General features: G+C 45.2%; 1 protein-coding gene across 1 annotated transcript in view; it reads left to right on the forward strand.

Annotated features, from left to right (window-relative positions):
• The window catches only part of LOC310798492 (A disintegrin and metalloproteinase with thrombospondin motifs 9-like), a gene marked incomplete at both ends in the record, with an annotated part of 70,946 nt that overhangs the window by 24,112 nt on the left and 26,834 nt on the right, over positions 1-20,000 (forward strand). The window contains one exon of the mRNA XM_083661025.1: positions 3,741-3,826. Coding sequence (XP_083517151.1) covers positions 3,741-3,826 — 86 coding nt within the window. The remainder of the gene's footprint in view (positions 1-3,740; positions 3,827-20,000) is intronic.

Consider the following 20,000-nt stretch of genomic DNA (forward strand, 5'->3'; position numbering starts at 1 on the left):
GTGTGTGTGTGTGTGTCTGTCTGTCTGTCTGTCTGTCTGTATGTCTGTCTGTCTGTCTGTCTGTCTGTCTGTGTGCATGTGTATGCATGCATTTGTGTATTGGTGTGGGTACGTGAACGTTTGTGTATGAAGTCTTTCACTCATCCCATTGATATTACATCTAAGACTTCACTAAAATTATCCATCCATTAGTCACATCTGATACATTTTTTGAAAATGTGGCATTAGAATCAATTCAGCTTCAGGCCTCCCCATAGAGAAACTGTGTAATATTGATCAATTACACAATAAATGCGTAATCAAACACATTGCAGCATTGAGAACTGCCCAGCACAATTCACAATTGTTTACAGTTACTAAGCAACCTCAAGCTCCAGCATAGCAGGAGGAAAGTAAGTCTTGCTCAACACTGCGTGTGCAGTAGAGGGAGGTGAGACCAACATTCATGCAAACTGCACTGCCGCTCTCTGAGATTATTTGTAGCCAATGTCCAATATAATGAAATCCATCATATTTCCACAGTTGAGGATGTCAACTATTTCACAGTATTGCATGCCTAGCCTGTAAAGAGTGGCTGACAGAGCTGCACAACGGGTCAAGTGAGAGCCTTGAGCAAAGTGTCTAGAAACAATACAATTCTGAACACAGCATAATGAAGAGTAGCCTGCAGGTCTCTCCTGCTTTTGGATGCAAATATCGGCGGTTTGTACTTGCTGACATTTGCATAGTCAAAACAACAACAGTCAAAATATGGTGGGGATGCGTTCCTGGCGGGGATGCAGAATTCGGCATAACACCAGCAGCAATGTTCACAAGCCTTTTCTCTGGTGAGAGTGGGCCCTCGCTGGAGAGAGCCAAAAACGTATGGAGAGAGAGAGGGATGATGACCAGTGTTAACTAGTCAGGATGTATGATGGCATGCATGTTTCTGGGTGGGAGGTGGGGTTCTGTAGTATAGTGTATAGTCAACGTTGTTGCATCATTACTTTATGTGACTCAACTGTTACATCAAGGCAGTGTGTAGTCTACAGTGTTGGGCAAGTTACTTTCAAAATGTAATATACTACATATTACTAGTTACTTTCATTTGAAAGTAATACGTTACTTTACATTATAAAACGGCTCTCTCAAATCAAGCAATCTGATTGGTTCACAGCCATGGTATAAATACCGTATACCACTCTCATAACCCATGGCCATTGATTATTATTTGAAGAGCCATGACGCATGATGGCGCAACTCTTACTAAAAGGCTTTGGTTACCTCAAATGACAATGTAGAAAAAACAAAATGGCGGAGACAGCTGTCAGATCCTTGTGAATCGATCTTCGCTTATAACTTTACTAATACTTTGCAGAAAATTATGTTTTGTACAAGAATAGACGCGGGCTAATGTCTTCTTTGCAAAAAAAAGGTTGTTAACCCCGCATTTCTAAATAAGACGTAACGTTAGTTGGTGTCGGGCTTTGCAGAAAGCTCTCAGCTTCTCAGCAAGCGCCAGGATTGGCCAATGTCAACTTCAGTCTCCAGAACGATCCAATCAAATCACCCACACGTCTATCTTCTTGCTAGAGGTCCCGCCTTACAGTAGTGTTTCAACTGACTCTATCAGAATGCCATGCCAGTCGGACTTATATTATTATTATTATTATTATATTATCATACTTGGAAACCGTTTTATAAAAGCAATATAGCACTCGAGCTGCGTGTGTTGTGGCATATATCCCGCTGCTCAGCAGTTATCCCACTCGGCCTGCGGCCTCGTGGGATAACAGCTGATCAGCGGGATATATATGCCACAACACACTGGCTCTCATGCTATATTGCTTAAATATTACTTTCTGAGTAGAGTAACTCATTACTTATTACACTACTTTTGCATTACTTTCACCAAAATAACAGCAGCAGCAGAATGACATTGCCGCCCCAGAACCATCCCGAAAAATAATTTCAACCACCTTGAAATCAGTGTAAACAGTCCAAAATTCGGAATGTGATTATTTTCCTTTCTTATTGTCATCTATAGTGGTTATTTGCATAAAAACACACAGTTTGATTAGGAAATGATTGTATCTTTTTGAAATATGTGCTTTGATTTAATCAAATGTAACTCAATTTGTAACTTGAGTTACTTGACAAAGTAACTGGTATAATATTACTGAAATCCTATAAGTAAGAAGTTATATTACTGATTTACTGCTAAAAGTAATATATTACATGTAATATGTTACTTTTATAATGAGTTACCCCCAACACTGGTAGTCTACACTGTGAATGGACAGGCAGTGGCCAGTCATGATTCTATTCTATTCTATTCTATTCTATTCTATTCTATTCTATTCTATTTCACCTCCCGGCCACCGTACAAAGATTCATACCAGCTTAAAAAGGTGAATGAACTAGTACAACATAAATGCATAGGCCTAGTGCCACTGCCAAGCCATGCCAACCAAGAGTAGCCTAGTAGCCTATCAAACTGATGTAAACTATATGGAGGGGGGTGGGGGGGTAATACTTTCTGAAGATGTAATTTTGTAATAGGCTGATTGTTGTTTAGCCTTATGATAATCACAGTCTGGACGTCACAGGTGACTTAATCCACCTTGTTATTTACGGCAGCGTCGCTGCCTGACTACAGTTAATGGGGCGTAATTATTGTTTGTAGTACAGTTTGATTACTCCGTGTTTCTATTGGCTGTGTGGCAACAGGGTGGAGCTGCCATCCGGAAACAGCGCAGCCCCATTCATTAATGAAGGGATAGGACTTCAGACAGGCGCTCCGTGTGTTTGGAGCGTTTTGGAGACAACGTGCGCCACGGTAAGGGATTATTTATGAATGCGCACTGGACTGGTCTGGTCTGGTCTGGTGCTCTCCAAAGTGTCCCCAGTGCGCCATTGGTCTCGGTTGTAAAGTTGACTGACTGTCCTCCTGCGACCCGCCTGTCATGTTCAGTCGCAGCTCCAAGAAGAGAGATTCCAGCAGATCGGTATGTAACGTTAGACTAAAGTTTTTGCTTTGCTGTTTGCCCCACAGTAGGGCTGCAAACTTGCGGCACATATTTGTTTCTTTCGTTTACGTTAATAATATTAACGTTGTTGAACCTTTTCATATAACACTAAACAATGCATCCTCACTCTGCGCGCCACGCATTCACTTGGAGTTCTGTGACAAGCAGCACATTAATAAGCTTGTTGCCTCACTGATCCTGAAGTCAGATGCATTTCTTTTAGCTTGTTTATCAAACATGTGCCTGTTAAAAGAGATATTTCTCATTTTACAATAAACACTTAATTTATAATTTGCTGTAATTAATGCACAAAGAGTAACTTTATGTAGGCTACATTAATTATGTCTTGTTTTAATTAGCATGTTACTATGATGTCGTGGTATCATTCAAAACAAGCTGCTAAAAGAGATTTCTCATTTTACAATAAACACTTAATATATAATTTGCAGAGGGCCTAATTGTTGTAATTAATGCACAAAGTGTAACTTTATGTAAAGTATGTCTTGTTTGAATTAGCACATGATGTGTTGTGCTGTCATTCAAAACAAGCTATGTGGGGGGGTGAGTGAGTGGAATAACTCGTGTCTCCCAAACATCTACCATCTGACAAATAACTTTTCTGGTCAAGGGAGGGAGATACTTGTTGAGTAGCAGCAGGTGTTGTCCTCCTAAAAGCTGTACAAGAAAACTAGTGGAAGTAACCCATCATGTCCTGTTCCTGTTTGTCCCAAGCGTAACCCTGCGGACGAGGCACAGAGAGGACAGCCCTGCACCGCCTGTGGAGACCAGTGTCCTGGCTTTGCTCTGCACAAATGGAGGTATGTCGCCTCTCTGTCCTATGTCCAGAATGACATGTATGCCCCCGCACAGCAGCACACACTGTATCGATCTTCTTCTGTCTGAGAGGCAGACATCCCCCATGTGAAAAGATATGAAAGCAATCAATATCACCTGCTCTTTCAGCCTGATGCCTGTGAATCTGCAGTCAGCTGAGGCAGCAGGCAGTATCCATCACTACATTTACCCACAAAGGGAGTTGGATGTACTTGGAGTTATTTGCTGACCGGAATGAGTGATGCACAAACAGCTCATGTAACACCGAGCAATTTGTCATCACAAAGAGTCATTGCTCAACAATATGCTCATTCTGCATTGTGATGTATTGTACATGTGATATATTGTACACACGCACGCACACGCACACACACACACACACACACACACACACACACACACACACACACACACACACACACACAGTCTTACACTATACTAGGCATGGGACAATATCAAAATTCAATATATCGCAATACTAAATGTGACAATATGCATCGTGGCGCAGAGCAATGAAACGCAATTCTGCTGTAGTAATCACAAATGGCTCGCCGATCACAATAGACCCTTTTCACAGGGGCCATTTTGTGTCGAAAAGACAGGGTAAACACAGGTGCAAGCAAAACACTAATGAGGGTTTCCAAATTCCAATCATTAGCTTTATCTGAGCGGAGGCCCACAGTCTCAGACTTTGAAACTCCTGTGTTGTTGTATTATGGAATCATATTGTGAGATAAGCATATCGTCCTATACCTACTTTATGATGTCTGTCTACTTTTCTTTTATAACGTACAGATCTGTGAGGTTAGAGATATTTTCAGGAGGAAAAACTTTGAGATGCCTGCTGGGACTTTCAATAGACGCAACCACGCCTTTTAGTGAGGAAGCCATTGTTCAGCTCCTATGCGCTCTAAGATCATATTTTTTATGATATTCAGGCAGCAGGAGAGTTTCAAGCTTGCTTCATTCACAATCTTTTTGCTGGATTCACTCTCACTCTGTCGCAGAGGAGGCATGGATTTATCTGTGCTGGGATATATGATTGTAAAAAAGTTTATCCTCTTTCAGAGGCGATGAATTACAGCGATGGGTCGTGTGGGTCACTGTGGGAAAGAGTGTGACTAATGTCTGCAGCTGTATTATAACAGATGCAATAACTTCTACATCTAATCCAGACTGTGATGGATGGGGATGCGGTAGTGGCTAAATGGTGTTGATGGTGTGCTGCTCTAGACCAGTGGCCCTATTTGTAGTGGCTGCAGTGAAACAACAAAACCCTAAGGCACATACAGGAAGCCGGTGGGGTGTATGAGTCCGTCGCTGCAGCACTAGCGCCTCCTCTGGTCAGTCGGGGGCGGGGGGAGGTGAACTGGGGGGGAATAGCGTGAGCCTCCCAGGTGCTCTCCAGTCTCCTCTCTATACCAGCTGAGAAGCACTGGCTCAGATCTTCTAATGACTTCATGTCTGTAGTTTCCCTCATAAACACCCCATAAATCACCCAAAGCTATTTTTTTTTACAAATGGAAAAAACACACCTAGACCATTATTGGAAGTTAACATGTCAACCTCACATCAGTCAGCTGTTTCCTCTTCTAGTAGGAATCCACAATGAAAGGGGGAGGGTCTGTGTCCTATAAGGATCATCCGGCCTCCTTCGCTCTAAAGTCAACTATTAACTACAGGGGCAACAGCCAACCTGAGAACACAGCCTTTTGTCTGTCTTTGCAGTCCCACAATAAAAAGCAAACTTTTCCCCTCCAACAAACCAGAAGACAAAGACGTTGCCAGTGGACACAGAGTTAAGAAGACGTTGCCAATGGACACGGACTTAAGAAGACCCACTTTGTCTGCAGGGGCAAAAAGGCGGGTTTTATGGCTGAAACAAGTCTTTGTTCCCGAAGGAGAAAACTTGCCAACTTCACTTCAGAAGGTTAGGGCACCCTGCCTGTGTCTCCAGCACCAAAACAGAAGGTTAGGGCACCCTGCCTGTGTCTCCAGCACCAAAACAGCTTTGCATGCTGATTGACTTAGATATGGTTGTGTGATGGTTGGTTCGCGTGGAATGCGGTGGACTGTAGATGACCCTCGGGTTAAAGATGGAGGAGATGGAGGCGCAGGTGTGCCCATATAATATTCTCTCAGTTTGGTCTTGTGCCAGATGCTATTTGTCTGAAGTGTTTGTTCAGTGCAGCAATGGCAGAACAACAGTTTCAATGGCAACAACAGAAGCTGGGCAGCGAAATTCGACATAAGAAGTGGTATGGTTTATGGTTAAGTGTATGTGTGAGTTTTGAGTGTCATTTCCTCAGTTTTGCTAATTATAGTCATAAATAGAATAGTTTACAATTAGGCACTATTCTTAGAATCTAGAGGGCTCACTAAGCTCTTGTCCTGCTAACATGAATTCATTCATTCTGTGGTATGACTTTTTGGCTCTCTTACCAACATTAAAATTCCAGCTAGAAAACACAATTTTGCACCTGCCAAGATGAAAATAGCAGCCACTGACATGCACCATGGTAAAGCCTGCACCCCTGCGTGACACTCATATTTGTAGAGTGGTGTTCATTTGCACTCACTCAAAGTGTGTGCATATTCAAGCTGTTACAAGGACGCATTTTTGCAGTTTGTGTTGTTTTCATTCCAAGGGCTGTTGTTTTCTGAAATTGTCTCTGTCAGGTGATACATTCACAACCATTCTCAGCTTTTCTCAGACATGTACAGTGACCAGGGTTGGGGAGTAACAGAATACTGTTGTGTGTCTGTGTGTGCCCTTTCTTATATTTTTAAATGACATTATATTTAAATGTGACACTTGCACTACGTTTTTTATCCCCCGATTTATTTATTTTTATTCTACCATGGCCCTCGTGTAATGCTGTGTTAATCTAAAATCGTTTTATCCCTTTAAGTAGTAGCCTTTACCTTTTACATAGAATGTGTTTTTCTCACCTAAAGTTCCTTGTATTTACTTTAGTCTCGTCTGTCTAACTAAGTTGGCACTGCTTCTAGCGAGGTACAATTTTCGTCTTTGTTGTATGCAAGTATGACAAAAATGACAAATAAATGAATCTTGAATCTTGAATACATCTATTTAAAATACAGTATTTAAAATACAAAATATGAGTAACTGTATTCCATTACAGTTACAGTTTACATTGGTCCCATTGTCCTCACGTTTTCCTCTGAGTGACCCAGACAAATGGACTCAGCAAGACCGTTTTGAAGTATTCCAAAAGTAATCCAAAGTATTTAGAATACGTTACTTAATTTGAGTAATCTGATGGAACATGTTACAAATGACATTAGGGTATGTATTCAGTAATCTGTAGTGGAATACATTTTACAACAACAGTAGATGGCATAGCCAGGGAGAGCCAGACCATTGAAAATAGCTGGCCTAAACTGTGAGAGAATAAAGATGTTACAGTGAATGGAACCAGGTTTTGTTGCACATCCCCCCCTACCATTGTCCACACTTTTAACATCTTAATCTCAGAATTCACTGAAATATTGATGATTTTCTAAATATTAAAGAGATGAGGAAGGCATAGTGATTCTTCTTCTTCTTCTGTTGCCTCTATATGAAGAGGTTTCCTGGAACTGCTGTCCTGGGGGGTTTCCTGACTGCTCTTTTAAGTAGGTTGACTGTGTGTGTGGTGAGGAGGCGTTTCCCATTCAGAGCCAAGGGAGGACGTACTGTAGTCATGTGTTGCCTATTTAAAATCACCCGGGTCTGCTCAGAACTTTACCCGGGTCTACTCAGAACTTTACCCACCAGAACCTACTGTAGTCATGTGTTGCCTATTTAAAATCACCCGGGTCTGCTCAGAACTTTACCCGGGTCTACTCAGAACTTTTAAAATCACCCGGGTCTGCTCAGAACTTTACCCACCAGAATCAAATCTGATTTCACTCCAATATGAGCAAACAAATGTCTGCTGACCCTTTAAAGAACAATCAAGTTTTTGTTGACTTAAAGGTTGTTGACATTTTTTGATGCACAAAGCCAAACTTTTTCATCTTGGGACCCAAAAGATACATTTTGTGTCTCTCTGCGACCCAAACTCACAAAAAACATACATAATGAGTTGCCATGACGACCAGTTGGCGACCCCCCCCCCCCCCCCCCCCCCCCCACGGGTCTGCGACCCAAATTGGGTCCCGAGTCCGACCCATAGTTTGGGAAACGGTGGGTTAGAGGATGGATGGTTTCTGTTACCTGCTGCTTGTGTGTCAGAGCACTTGTGTAACTCAGTAAGCTCCAGGTTAGGAATAGGAGTAGAGTTTTGTCTTGCACTTCTGAATAATTAATGTTTGCCTTTGGCTTGATTGATTTTCCTTGTGCTAATGAGCCTCATTACCAGACTTATTAACATGCTCCATGTGTGAATGTGTTATCGGATCGGCCCGATCGTGTGACCCACTTCTGCGCCGTGTTCTGCGCTCGATGGCACCGTTGAGGCATATTACCATGCAGCGCCACTGCTAATGTAGGCTTAAAGGGTTACGCTTGACCCGCTGGAAAGGGTTAGGTCAATCCGGACATGAATCAGGCTATAAAGCAGGATTTATAGGTGTACTGTGAGATGGTTCCTTTTGCAGTTGATCCATTTCCTCCTGCCAGCAGCACAACATCAAACTTCAGTGAAGGCAGTGGGTTTAGTTCAGGTTGTGTGTTTGGCAGAGCTGACCGGCGCTGGACAAAGCGTACCCTTGTATGCACCAGGGCCTTACCTGAAACGTTAGCTGGCTAAGAGCAGCGGAGAGAGGGTAGAGAAGGAGGAAAGATGAAGGGAGGGAGGAGAGAGGAGGACCGCAGCAGAACAAGAGGAGGGGAGGGAGGAGAGAGGAGGAGAACAAGAGGAGGGGAGGGAGCAGAGAGGAGGGGAGGGAGGAGAGAGGAGGAGGGCTGCAGCAGAACAAGAGGAGGGGAGAGAGGAGGGGAGGGAGCAGAGAGGAGGGGAGGGAGGAGAGAGGAGGGCCACAGCAGAACAAGAGGAGGGAGGAGAGAGGAGGGGAGGGAGGAGAGAGGAGGACCGCAGCAGAACAAGAGGAGGGGAGAGAGGAGAGAGGAGGGGAGAGAGGAGGGGAGGGAGCAGAGAGGAGGGCCACAGCAGAACAAGAGGAGGGGAGAGAGGAGGGGAGGGAGCAGAGAGGAGGGCCACAGCAGAACAAGAGGAGGGAGGAGAGAGGAGGGGAGGGAGGAGAGAGGAGGAGAACAAGAGGAGGGGAGGGAGCAGAGAGGAGGGGAGGGAGGGAGGAGAGAGGAGGGGAGGGAGGAGAGAGGAGGGGAGGGAGGAGAGAGGAGGGCAGCAGCAGAACAAGAGGGACCGGGGTTGAGTTTTAACCCGGCCCTGAAAGGCTTGCTGACGTCTGTCCCCTCGGTAACCCAGTGTGATCTGCATAACACAGGCCTGCCTGCTATTCAGCGTGTTAACATGACGGCCAGGCAAATAAAAGTGTCAGGGCGCTCCAGGCATATGAATGGCCCTCTAAAAAAGAGAGAGAGGGGGGGGGGGGTCCTCGCTGCTTCAGCACTGATGATGAGGGCTCAGGGGGTGAGAGAAGGGAGTAAAGCGGAGAAGAGCAGAGGCTGTTGGTGGTGGTTGACACCACACAATAGAACCTGAGCAGATTTATCACCGGAGCTGTGTGTCTGTGTATTGGCATGGAGATACCTAACCTCTGGTGAAATGCTGTTGTCCAGAGAGGCTTTAGCAGTAAGAGGACCAAAGCACTCTCTGCTGTCCTCCTCTTTGAAGTGGAAAGCAGCAACATCTGTGGCGCATGGTAGCACTCATATGGGTCAGGAGGCAAACGAGATGTTTAGGGGGGCTTTTTTCCTCCGGTAAACGGTGTGTTTTGTGTTTTGTCATTGAAAGCGGGTGCGTTTTGAAAGGGTTCTGTTTTGACGACAGGGCTGCGGGGTCTTATGATAGATGACTGATGCTCTGATAGCAAACCCAGGGAGCTGTGGCGCCCTGATATAAATCATAGTTTAGTTTGACCTCTGGATTCTCTGACAGCTTTTGGCTGAACTTGTCCGTTTCCATCTCTCTCCTTTGCCGTCTTGGTCTCTCTCTCTCTCTCTCTCTCTCCCTGTTCTTATCGCATCTCTCTCGTTCTCTCCATCTTCTCCTGTCTGTATCACACCCTATTTCCACGGACGTATAGGTGAGAGACGGCATTTGATTGGCTGCGAAGAAGAGGTGGACTCTTTGTGAAGATGATAAGCATGGTGGTCACGGAAACGAAGAAGAGGGGCCTACGCAGGCCGAGACCCCCGAGGGGCCTAACTGCTCTGCTAGTCACAGCTAGTGAATTCCAATAGCCCCTTTTACACAGAGATCACAGCGTTAAAAGTCAAGAGGCACGCACGCACGCACACACACACACGCGCGCGGACACACACACACACGCACACGCACGCACGCACACACACACACACACACACACACACACACACACACACACACACACACACACACACACACACAGACACACACACACACACACACACACTCACACACAGGTCGCAGATAAAGAGAGCACTGAATTCCATTAGTATTTCTCATCTCCTCTCTCCTCACCCTGCGGTTAAGATTGCTGAGGTTTTAATAATGACAGCACTGCTAAATACAGTGTTTGTCATTATTGAAGAGCAAGCAAACCTGCCATTTCTAAATATGGTCGTATTTGATATTTTGAAATCGCAGTGTTTTCATGCCTCGGGCAAGCATTGGAGGGGGGGTGGAGGGGAAGTACGCTAAGATCCCTGGATATGATTTTCTTAAAATGTATTCAGATTTTACAAGCCCAAACCTTGATAACACCTGTCTGTTTTTTATTGCTTTTTTAGCCGGGAATACTTCAGGCCTCTTCTATCTGATCTGGTGTGGTGTTTGTTGTGGTTGTCTTTTTATTAGCTGGCTGTGTATCTGTGCACCCTATCGAGAGAGGGGAAATAATCCCTCGCACCTGGATTACTTCCTGCTTGTAATTAGGCTCGTATCACACCTCTGAAGCAGATGCTATACACTGCAGTGTGTGTGTGTGTGTGTGTGTGGGGGGGGGGGGGGGGTTGCATTTAGTGCATTGGCACACACATATGGGTGTAAGTGGGGGGCACCCCCCGTTACAGGGTGTCATGGTCATATTTAAGAAGGATGTGGAGGTGTGGATGATGCTCTCCACAGTTAGATCTATGACACAGCACCAGGTAGGATCATCTCCTCCACCAGGTGGGTTCCGTATGTGTAACAGGAGATCCTGCCAGGTGTCGGGTTGCTCTTTTGCTCTATGGTTGTAATTGCCTTTGTCACTTTCTATCCTCTCTAGTTTCTGTAGCTCCTTCTATATCGTCAGCAACAGGTTTAACACTGTACTTTATGCACCCTATACTGCCACATAAGGTCGTTTTATTAACAAAATGCCTGTTTATTTATTATCATTTTTTTTTGATCATTTCAGCTGTGAACATAAGTAAACGTGACGACTCTTTTCGTTTGGACTGTGTTGTCGTGTGCCTGTATGTTATCTCTCTAGCATTATATTTGTGTATGATCCATGTCCTGGTTTTCAAGTAGATGACAGAGATGTAGATGATGGTTACGAGAAGGGATTTAGGGGTTTCTTGCAATGCATTAAGAACAAAGAAGGAAGTTAACGGTTAGTAGGGTTTCTATTGTGCGCAACTGTTTTTCTCCCTGGTTGTGGAATGCTCTGAACTGACCACCAGGAGGCAAACATGCCTAAGTTAGATGAGTCCTCCAGTCCTGAGTCCCAAAAGCCACTTTGTCACAACACGGGCAGCAAGAGCCAAGGTCAGAATCCTATAGAGAGAAGCATTGCTGTTAGCTATATGATGCAAAAAGAGCCAGAGACAAGGCAACAAGGCTAGTGACCCATTTTCCAACAGCAGCTCATTGTTCATATTTCTGCCACATATGGATATAATACAGTATAAATACAGAGACAATAGTACATCATATATTGGCATGATAAGGCAGCCAAATCATCAGGGGGGGGGGTAAAACCCACATACAATTGAATCCATAATCAACCTACAATACACGTCTCCTATAATATTGCATCACAGTACTGTTATGGCATGAAATAAATTAATTTACAAAGGGAATGAAAGCCGGCAATTTTTCTCTCAGTCTTTAATATACATTATTAGTTTAATAATTATATACCTTTTATTATATACCTTGATTTATATACCTTTATTGTATAAGACAGCTGTGTCCTCCTCTTAAGTAGAGCAGCGCTGTTGTCTGGCAGTCTCTGTATTAAAGCCAGTGGCTTAGCTGTGATCCACATCCACAAGGTCATCAGAACAGCTCATCATAACAGGTCATCAGATCAGCTCATCATAACAGGTCTTCACAACAGGTGCCCATTTTGGATTGGGACAGATAGGCATCAGAAAAGCCAGTGTCTGAGAGGAGATCAGAAAAGCCATCTTTGTCTCAGAGAGAGACAGAGAGAGTGAGAGAGAGAGACACACAGAGAGAGAACTCTGTATATGAAATCAGTCTGCTAAAGGTCGCTCCTAAAGAGCCATATCATCTATTGAAACCAGTTGCATAGGCCTAGTTGATTATTACCATATCCATTTGATTATTTAATTACAGTATTAAATATATGCACAAAATACACGTGTAGCCACTTGGTCATTCATTTAGCATGGCACTTTCACTGAGATGAAAGAGTGCTTTCATTCATTGTGTCTGTACACATGGACGACTGCTGCCCGGCAGCGGTGAAACTGTGCGTTCTGGTAGTGGTGCTGCTGGTGGAGTGAGCTTTTACCTGAGGGACAAGGTGAGGCAAGAGTTTATAAAGAAGACGGGGGGAAAGAGAAAGAGGAAAACACATATGAGTGAAAGTCCTCTACAAGGTCTCCCTGGTGGAGTGGTGAAAAGCTCAGCTGGCTGTCAAGTTGCTACCTGGCTGTCACACAAATCAATTTCAGAGTTGCAGATTCTCCCCCTCTTGAGATGTAAACACAAAACTTTTTCCTCTCCAACTTTTAAACTGCCGATGCCTGCAGACATGCCCCCAAACACTTTGACTCACTCTGCCCTCTCTAAATGAGTACAATGCGCTGTTAGCCTGGCCTCTAGCTAGTTTGCACCCTTTGCACACTATCAAGCATTGCTAATTGCCCCTGAGTTTGTGCACTAGCGATGCTAATTCAGCACGATTTGCTGATCCACGCCTTAATGAAGGCTTAGCGTGCTGAGCTGCCTTTGAACTGTCACCGGTGATAAAGGGAGGCGGGGTCACCGCTTTCATATGCACAGGAAGTGAGCATCGACTGTGTGCTACGCTACGGGCCTACTACAGTACAATTCCAACCCGCCCACCCTGGAGAGGGTGAGAGGGGGCTGGCACTGCTCATTCATCTCATCCTGACTGTTCCGTCTTTGATGTTACTTTGTCTGCTGGTGGAATGGGCAGGTTGACTTTCGTTAGCTGATATCATGGGCCTGAAAACGCTGCAAATAGATTATTGAGAGAGACGAGTTACTGCTTTGAACAAAGAAACATTTTTAGATCGACTGTAGTTGAGCATAATTTATCTGTCAGCATATCAATATTTTCTTAGTCCACACACATAGTTTTGCTGCATGGGATTATAGATCCTAGGTGTTCTCAAGTGAAAACGATTAAAGCGCCTTGGGTGAAAACAGCCTCACCTGAACATGGCCAGTGTTTTGGCGTATGTGTCAGCTGATGGAGTAGGAGGAGTAGGCAATGATGCAGTGCAGTCAGAGAGCTTCAGATGCGCAGGTTGTGGTCAGTTTCACGTTGGTGTCAGTAGATAGGCTCGTGGTGGACTATGTTCTAGTGCTTTGACTAATAAGAACGCTATAAAAAGTGTTATCCATGGTTTCATCCATGAGTTTTGCTTTGCTCACCTTAACAAAGCAGAACTCCTCATTCAGACAGATCCTGTCGTGTCAGACGGAGCTCCTGTTCCCACTTGGTGCAGAAGTTCTCAGCAGTCTCTCGACAGCTAGGCTACCGCCTACCGGTTGATGTAAATCCCCTCCTGCATGAAAACACTTAGCGGAATAGATTTGTCTTGAAGTCAGTGATGCCCCTCTCACATCAAGCTGCCATTTCCTCAGAGCCTCCGCACAAACGAGCGCTTTCGACCCTGCCTGCCCTGGAGATGGGGAGGAAGGATGGGTGGAGGGATATATGGAAGCATTAGCGGATGGATGATTGATGGATAATTATTATGGATAATTATTGATGTATAATAATAATGTTTCCTTCTGACTTTATGTAAAGGTTCAGTTCAGAGGCTCTCTCTCTCTCCCTCTCTCTTGCTGCATCCGCCTTCGCTTACTGCTTCATCCCCTGCTGCCTCCTCTCCTCCTCCTCCTCCTCTTCCTCCTCCTCCTCCTCCTCCTCCTCCTCCTCCTCCTCCCCCTCCTCCTCCCCCTCCTCCTCCTCCTCCTCCCTGCACTCATCCATGCATCTCGTCATCTAGCCAGTTGAGAAGCCTGCCAGCCCAGTGCAGTGCAGTGCAGTGGGGTTTAAGCAGTGCACTGCTTCAAAGACCTCTTTGATTCTCTCCTCCACTTGTCTTATCCCCCTGTTCTTTCTGTCCAGCCACCTGTTCCCATCCGGGGGTGGGGGGTGGGGGTCTGGGGGGGGGGGGGGGGTAGGACCCTTGATCAGAGCCAGACTGGTTTGCACACACAGTCCTGATGGATTTCATGTGTTTTGAAGACCTTCTTGGTGGTTGTGACCTGGCTCATATCTGAGATCACTATCGGCCAGTAGAGGTCAGCATTGTACAACAGTGGCTTTCGAAGTCGTGCGTGAGCCTGGTTATAATCCTTGTTGCATAGTGCATACTGCACCAACATGAATATTTGATTGTGGAGAGTACTAACTCTCGTGTGTGGTTCTAGCTATGGACAGATCGAATAGAATGGCTAGATCAAAACGTGTATTATGTAAACGGCCCATCAAAAGAAAGTGGAACGACAGACAGGATTCTGAACTTGGACAGAGATGGTAACTTCTTTATGTCAGGTGTAGGGAGCGTTGACTGTCTCTCTTTGACTTTCCCCGTTACGCTGAGGATATTTCCTATTTTCATTATAGACCCCAAATCCCAGTGGAGCCAAAGCTCATTTATCTAACTGCTGAAGAGGCGCTTGATGACTGTGCGGTGTTAAAGTATTTCATTGGCTTATTGATTCAGCGAGCTGACTGGTTATTGGTGGGCCTAATTAGCATATTGAGCTCAGCTGATAGAATTGACTGTTGTTGCCAAAGGTTGTTGTTGCCCACCCAGGTCATAAACTCTTCAGGCTCCTCCCCCTTGGCAGAAGACTGGCAACACCAGAACCTCTCGGCACAGGGACAGTTTCTCCCCAACTGCCATCCGCCCACCAAAGCCCCACCACAAATAAGGACTCTATCACCCCCCACCCCCGCCGATGCCCCCTGAGCACAACCGGCTCAAGAACGGGCCGGGGTCCCCCCACGGACATTATCCCACGGACATTATCGCAACCCCCACCCACCCTGCCTCCCCCATCATACCTCAGTTATATTTGCCCTTTATAATGTGTAGATTGTTTTTCCTGTATTGATTCATCTCTAATAGTGATTGCCTGCTTGCACTAAGTCAAATTCCCTCATTTGTAATCGAAAACTGTGGCTATTAAAATTAGTGTTGAAAGGCCCCTGGACAGACACTCCATCAAGCAGCACTGAGGAGAAATTACTTTTTCTCTATTGCTTCATTAGCCTAAAATGCATCGGCTGAAAAACAAGACAAAACAATTTATATAAGTGTGTGTGTGCGCACGTGTGCATGTGTGTGTATTGGATTTTATTTGTGTTAAATTGTGTGTGATTGTTTTTTTACTCAATTATACCCCTTTATCGATGGCTGCACATTAATCAGGCTTTATCCCTTCTCTCTCTCTCTTTGTCTCTCTCCCTCTCTCTCCCCCACTCCCCCTCTCTCTCTCCCCCTCTCTCTCTCTCCCTCACTCTCTCCCTCTCTCTCTCTTCCTCTCTCTCCCCCACTCCCCCTCTCTCTCTCCCCCTCTCTCTCCCCCTCCCTCTCTCCCCCTCTCTCTGTGTGTTTTGTCATCATCTGTTGAGTGGACGAGGTGTGATCTTGGTGCTGCTCACAGCCAGCACAGCCACGGTTCTTCTGATCTTCTGATCCACTGGTGCACTGACAGTGTGTGTTTGTGCCCTGTCTTTTTCTTCAGCGCCCATGTGTCTTCTTTGTATACACATCCATGCGCGTGTGTGTGTGTGTGTGTACGCGTGTGTGTGTGTGTGTGTGTGTGTGTATTAATAGCAAGGATGCTCTTAAGTGCTGCATTTCCTGGCTCAGAGAGAGAGTAGGCTGGCTGCTGGCCCTCAGTGTGAAACTGTAGAGCAGGGATGGGCGACTTTGATCATAGAGAGGGAGCCACATTTTTTCCCCTCACTACCAGAGGGCCAGATTGTGACTGTGCACTTCCACCACTAGGATACTGTGTCACCTGATCACTCAATTACCCAGTTATAGCTACTAGTAGCCACTAGCAGACTAGCTACTAGTAGCCACTAGCAGACTAGCTACTAGTAGCCACTTAGCAGACTAGCTACTAGTAGCTACTAGCAGACTAGCTACTAGTAGCCACTTAGCAGACTAGCTACTAGTAGCCACTAGCAGACTAGCTACTAGTAGCCACTAGCAGACTAGCTACTAGTAGCCACTAGCAGACTAGCTACTAGTAGCCACTTAGCAGACTAGCTACTAGTAGCCACTAGCAGACTAGCTACTAGTAGCCACTAGCAGACTAGCTACTAGTAGCCACTTAGCAGACTAGCTACTAGTAGCCACTTAGCAGACTAGCTACTAGTAGCCACTTAGCAGACTAGCTACTAGTAGCCACTAGCAGACTAGCTACTAGTAGCCACTAGCAGACTAGCTACTAGTAGCCACTTAGCAGACTAGCTACTAGTAGCCACTTAGCAGACTAGCTACTAGTAGCCACTTAGCAGACTAGCCACTAGTAGCCACCAGGACACAGCTGGACGAGTGCTTTCAAAGCCTGTGTGATGCAGGGAGAAGAAAGAGGGAGCAATAGATGGACATAGACAGGGAGAGTGGGATTAAGACGGATGGAAATGGGAGGCAGTTCTGCAGACACCAGACACGGTGAGGCCTACTGCCCACTCTCAGATTCAGCCATCATCACCCTATAAGGAAGACTTATTACACAAAGATAGCGGCTGCCTCGCTCCAGCTTAACTGCTCAGAGCTCTGCATATTTGAACGCTACACTCACTTTCTCCTTCTGTCTATCCACCTCTATCACTCATCTGGCCAGGTTTATGTGTGCAGTTTGATCGGTTGCCAAGGCGATGAGTGCACGTTGGAGTTTTTCGTGCTGCCTCGACAACGGGCCGGACTCACACAACTATTAGCGGGACGACAAATAGGCACAGAGCAAATAGGACAAGATGGACGGAGCAGCAAGACTGAAAACTTGCCTGAGGAATACAGCAGTTAGACAAAGAGAGAAGTGTGTGTCATGTCATACAGAATGCCTAAGGACTCGACAACAACAACAACCGGACGGACACAAAACTGTCTTTATTTGTCACGCAGACACCCACCCAAAACACACATGCATGCGTTGCAGCCACACACACACCCAGGCGTTCCGAGCGACCAGAGGGGGCACTAGTGCAGCGACCAGGACTCATACTCCAAACTGACTTGATACCCGCAGATATGGCCAACTGTGTCTATGAATGTCTGACCATGCCGGAAGTACCGCCTCCGGGAATTGAACCCGGGTCTCCGCGGTGTGGGGCGAGTGCTTTCTGGCTGCCGTGCATCACCCAGGTGGGTGCTACATATTGGTGGTGGATGAGTTGAGTTCCCTCCCCCTCCCTCCCCTGATATGTAAAGTGCTTTAAGTGTCTAGAAAGGCGCTGTATAAATCAAATTGATTATAATTATAATTATTATAATTATTATTATTATTATAATTATTATTATTATTATTATTATTATTATTATTATTATTATTATTATTTCTACACTACCCAGACGCCCCATACACCAAAAAGTTGTCCATTCCAAACAGCGCACTACTGTAATTAGTTTTCCCTTTAGGATGATATATTTTTTGTGACATTTGATAAAGATACACTTCACCCTATGAAACATAAAACAGATACACACAAATAATCAAAAGCAGACATTTTGAAGTACTGTGATACCTTGATCATTATGTAAATAACTGACCCAGATTCTTCACGTAGGTTTTCTTGAGTAGCATGGGGCTGTAAGAATGCTTGAATGATGAAGGTAGAGTATGTATTGGATTTGTGAGCTTTGGGAACGTGTGTCTTGTGAAACCAGAGAGCAGAGTCACTCGCTGCCTGCCTCTGTGATTTATTTCTCCACCTGATACTGTTGTAGTCGCAGCTAGCAGACAGAGTCCTCCTACTTCTGAACTTGATGTTAAAAGAGCTCGAATTAGCGTTTGGCTATTCTGGCGATACCCAACACCTATGGTCTGGCAGGTTCTGGTATAGAAGACAAAACTTGCACTCGAATGTCAAATTTGTGTCAAAAAAAAAATCCTTTTGTGAGTCAAAACCTGTGATTGCAATCTCACCTGTAGACTTGCAAGAGTTTAGCGGAAGATGATTCATATGAACTGTGTGGCCGTATCCATCTTACTTTACATTACAGAATCCCGTTTTGACTTGTTCAGCCATAACAGTGAATATTATGACGTTACTTACGTAAGTGACAGCTTGACTACAAAGTCCAGACCAGCGCAGACAACAGAACAAGCTGATCCGCTGAATCAAAAGGCCGTTATGTACGTGTCAGAGGTCAGCTTTTAACCCGCAAATCCCCCTTTCTCCCATCTAATCCTGGGGGCTATTCCCACACCACACGCTCGGCTCGCACAACCCGACCACAGACAGACAGGCAGACAGGCAGACAGGCAGACAGGCGCGATGGCTCGGACTACCCGACCACAGACAAACATGCAGACAGGCAGACAGGCAGACAGACAGACAGACAGACAGGCGCGATGGCTCGGACTACTCGACCATAGACAGACAGGCAGACAGGCAGACAGGCGCGATGGCTCGGACTACCCGACCATAGACAGACAGGCGCGATGGCTCTGACAACCCGACCACAGACAAGACAGTCAGGCAGGCAGGCAGGCAGGCAGGCAGACAGACAGACAGACAGACAGACAGGCAGACAGACAGACAGACAGACAGACAGACAGACAGACAGACAGACAGACTCACCAGAGCTTCCCCAAGTCAGACAAGATATCGTCATCTTTCTAACAAAGGGCGCCCCCTTTATTGTCTGGCCTGCATAAATAGCAGAGCGGTGAGCGGTATCTCTATTTAAAGACGTGTTAAATACAACATTTGATCAGCTCATAGGTTTCATGCTGTTGTGATTTGACACAACACATTCATGTGAGACCTTAGTGGACACTGCTGATAGTCAGTCAAGCACATACAGCACATTTCATGGGAGAGATTGGCCTAATTTGGCCTTTTAAAGGGCAATTCCAATGGGAATTGAGTTTTTTCAAATTTTTCGCTTTAAGGTTAATTCTGATTGTTTTCACATACTTGCCCCACGATTACAGATATTTTTTATCTGTTTTGCCTCAGGACCATTCACTCCCATTTGGTTCCAAACAGCATAGAAAACAACTCCAGAGACTTCTATTTCGGTCAGTAAAGGTACTTCATCACTGAATAAGAGGCCCACTGCCATTTACAACTTTAGAATGAATAGTAATATAAATCAATTACAATCAAACATCCAATCAATCAATCAATCAATCAATCAATCAAGCTATACAATTTATATTTTAAAATAAGTTAACTCGTAATATTTAGACAGTAATGTGATAACAGCACAGTGATGTAAAACTGTAAGAATTAACTCCAATCATGCTGGATTTGGCCACATCAAAATCATCCAGGTGTCTGGTAGATGATTGGCTCTGCTGCTCCATCCTAACACTACTGCATGCTGGGGGATAGCAGGCATTATCCAAACTAAGAGCACTGACCTTTTACTGTAATAATAATTACAAGTTGTACGTG

The sequence above is a fragment of the Poromitra crassiceps genome (assembly GCF_964638095.1).
Source record: "Poromitra crassiceps genome assembly, chromosome: 25".
Lineage (NCBI taxonomy): Eukaryota > Metazoa > Chordata > Actinopteri > Beryciformes > Melamphaidae > Poromitra > Poromitra crassiceps.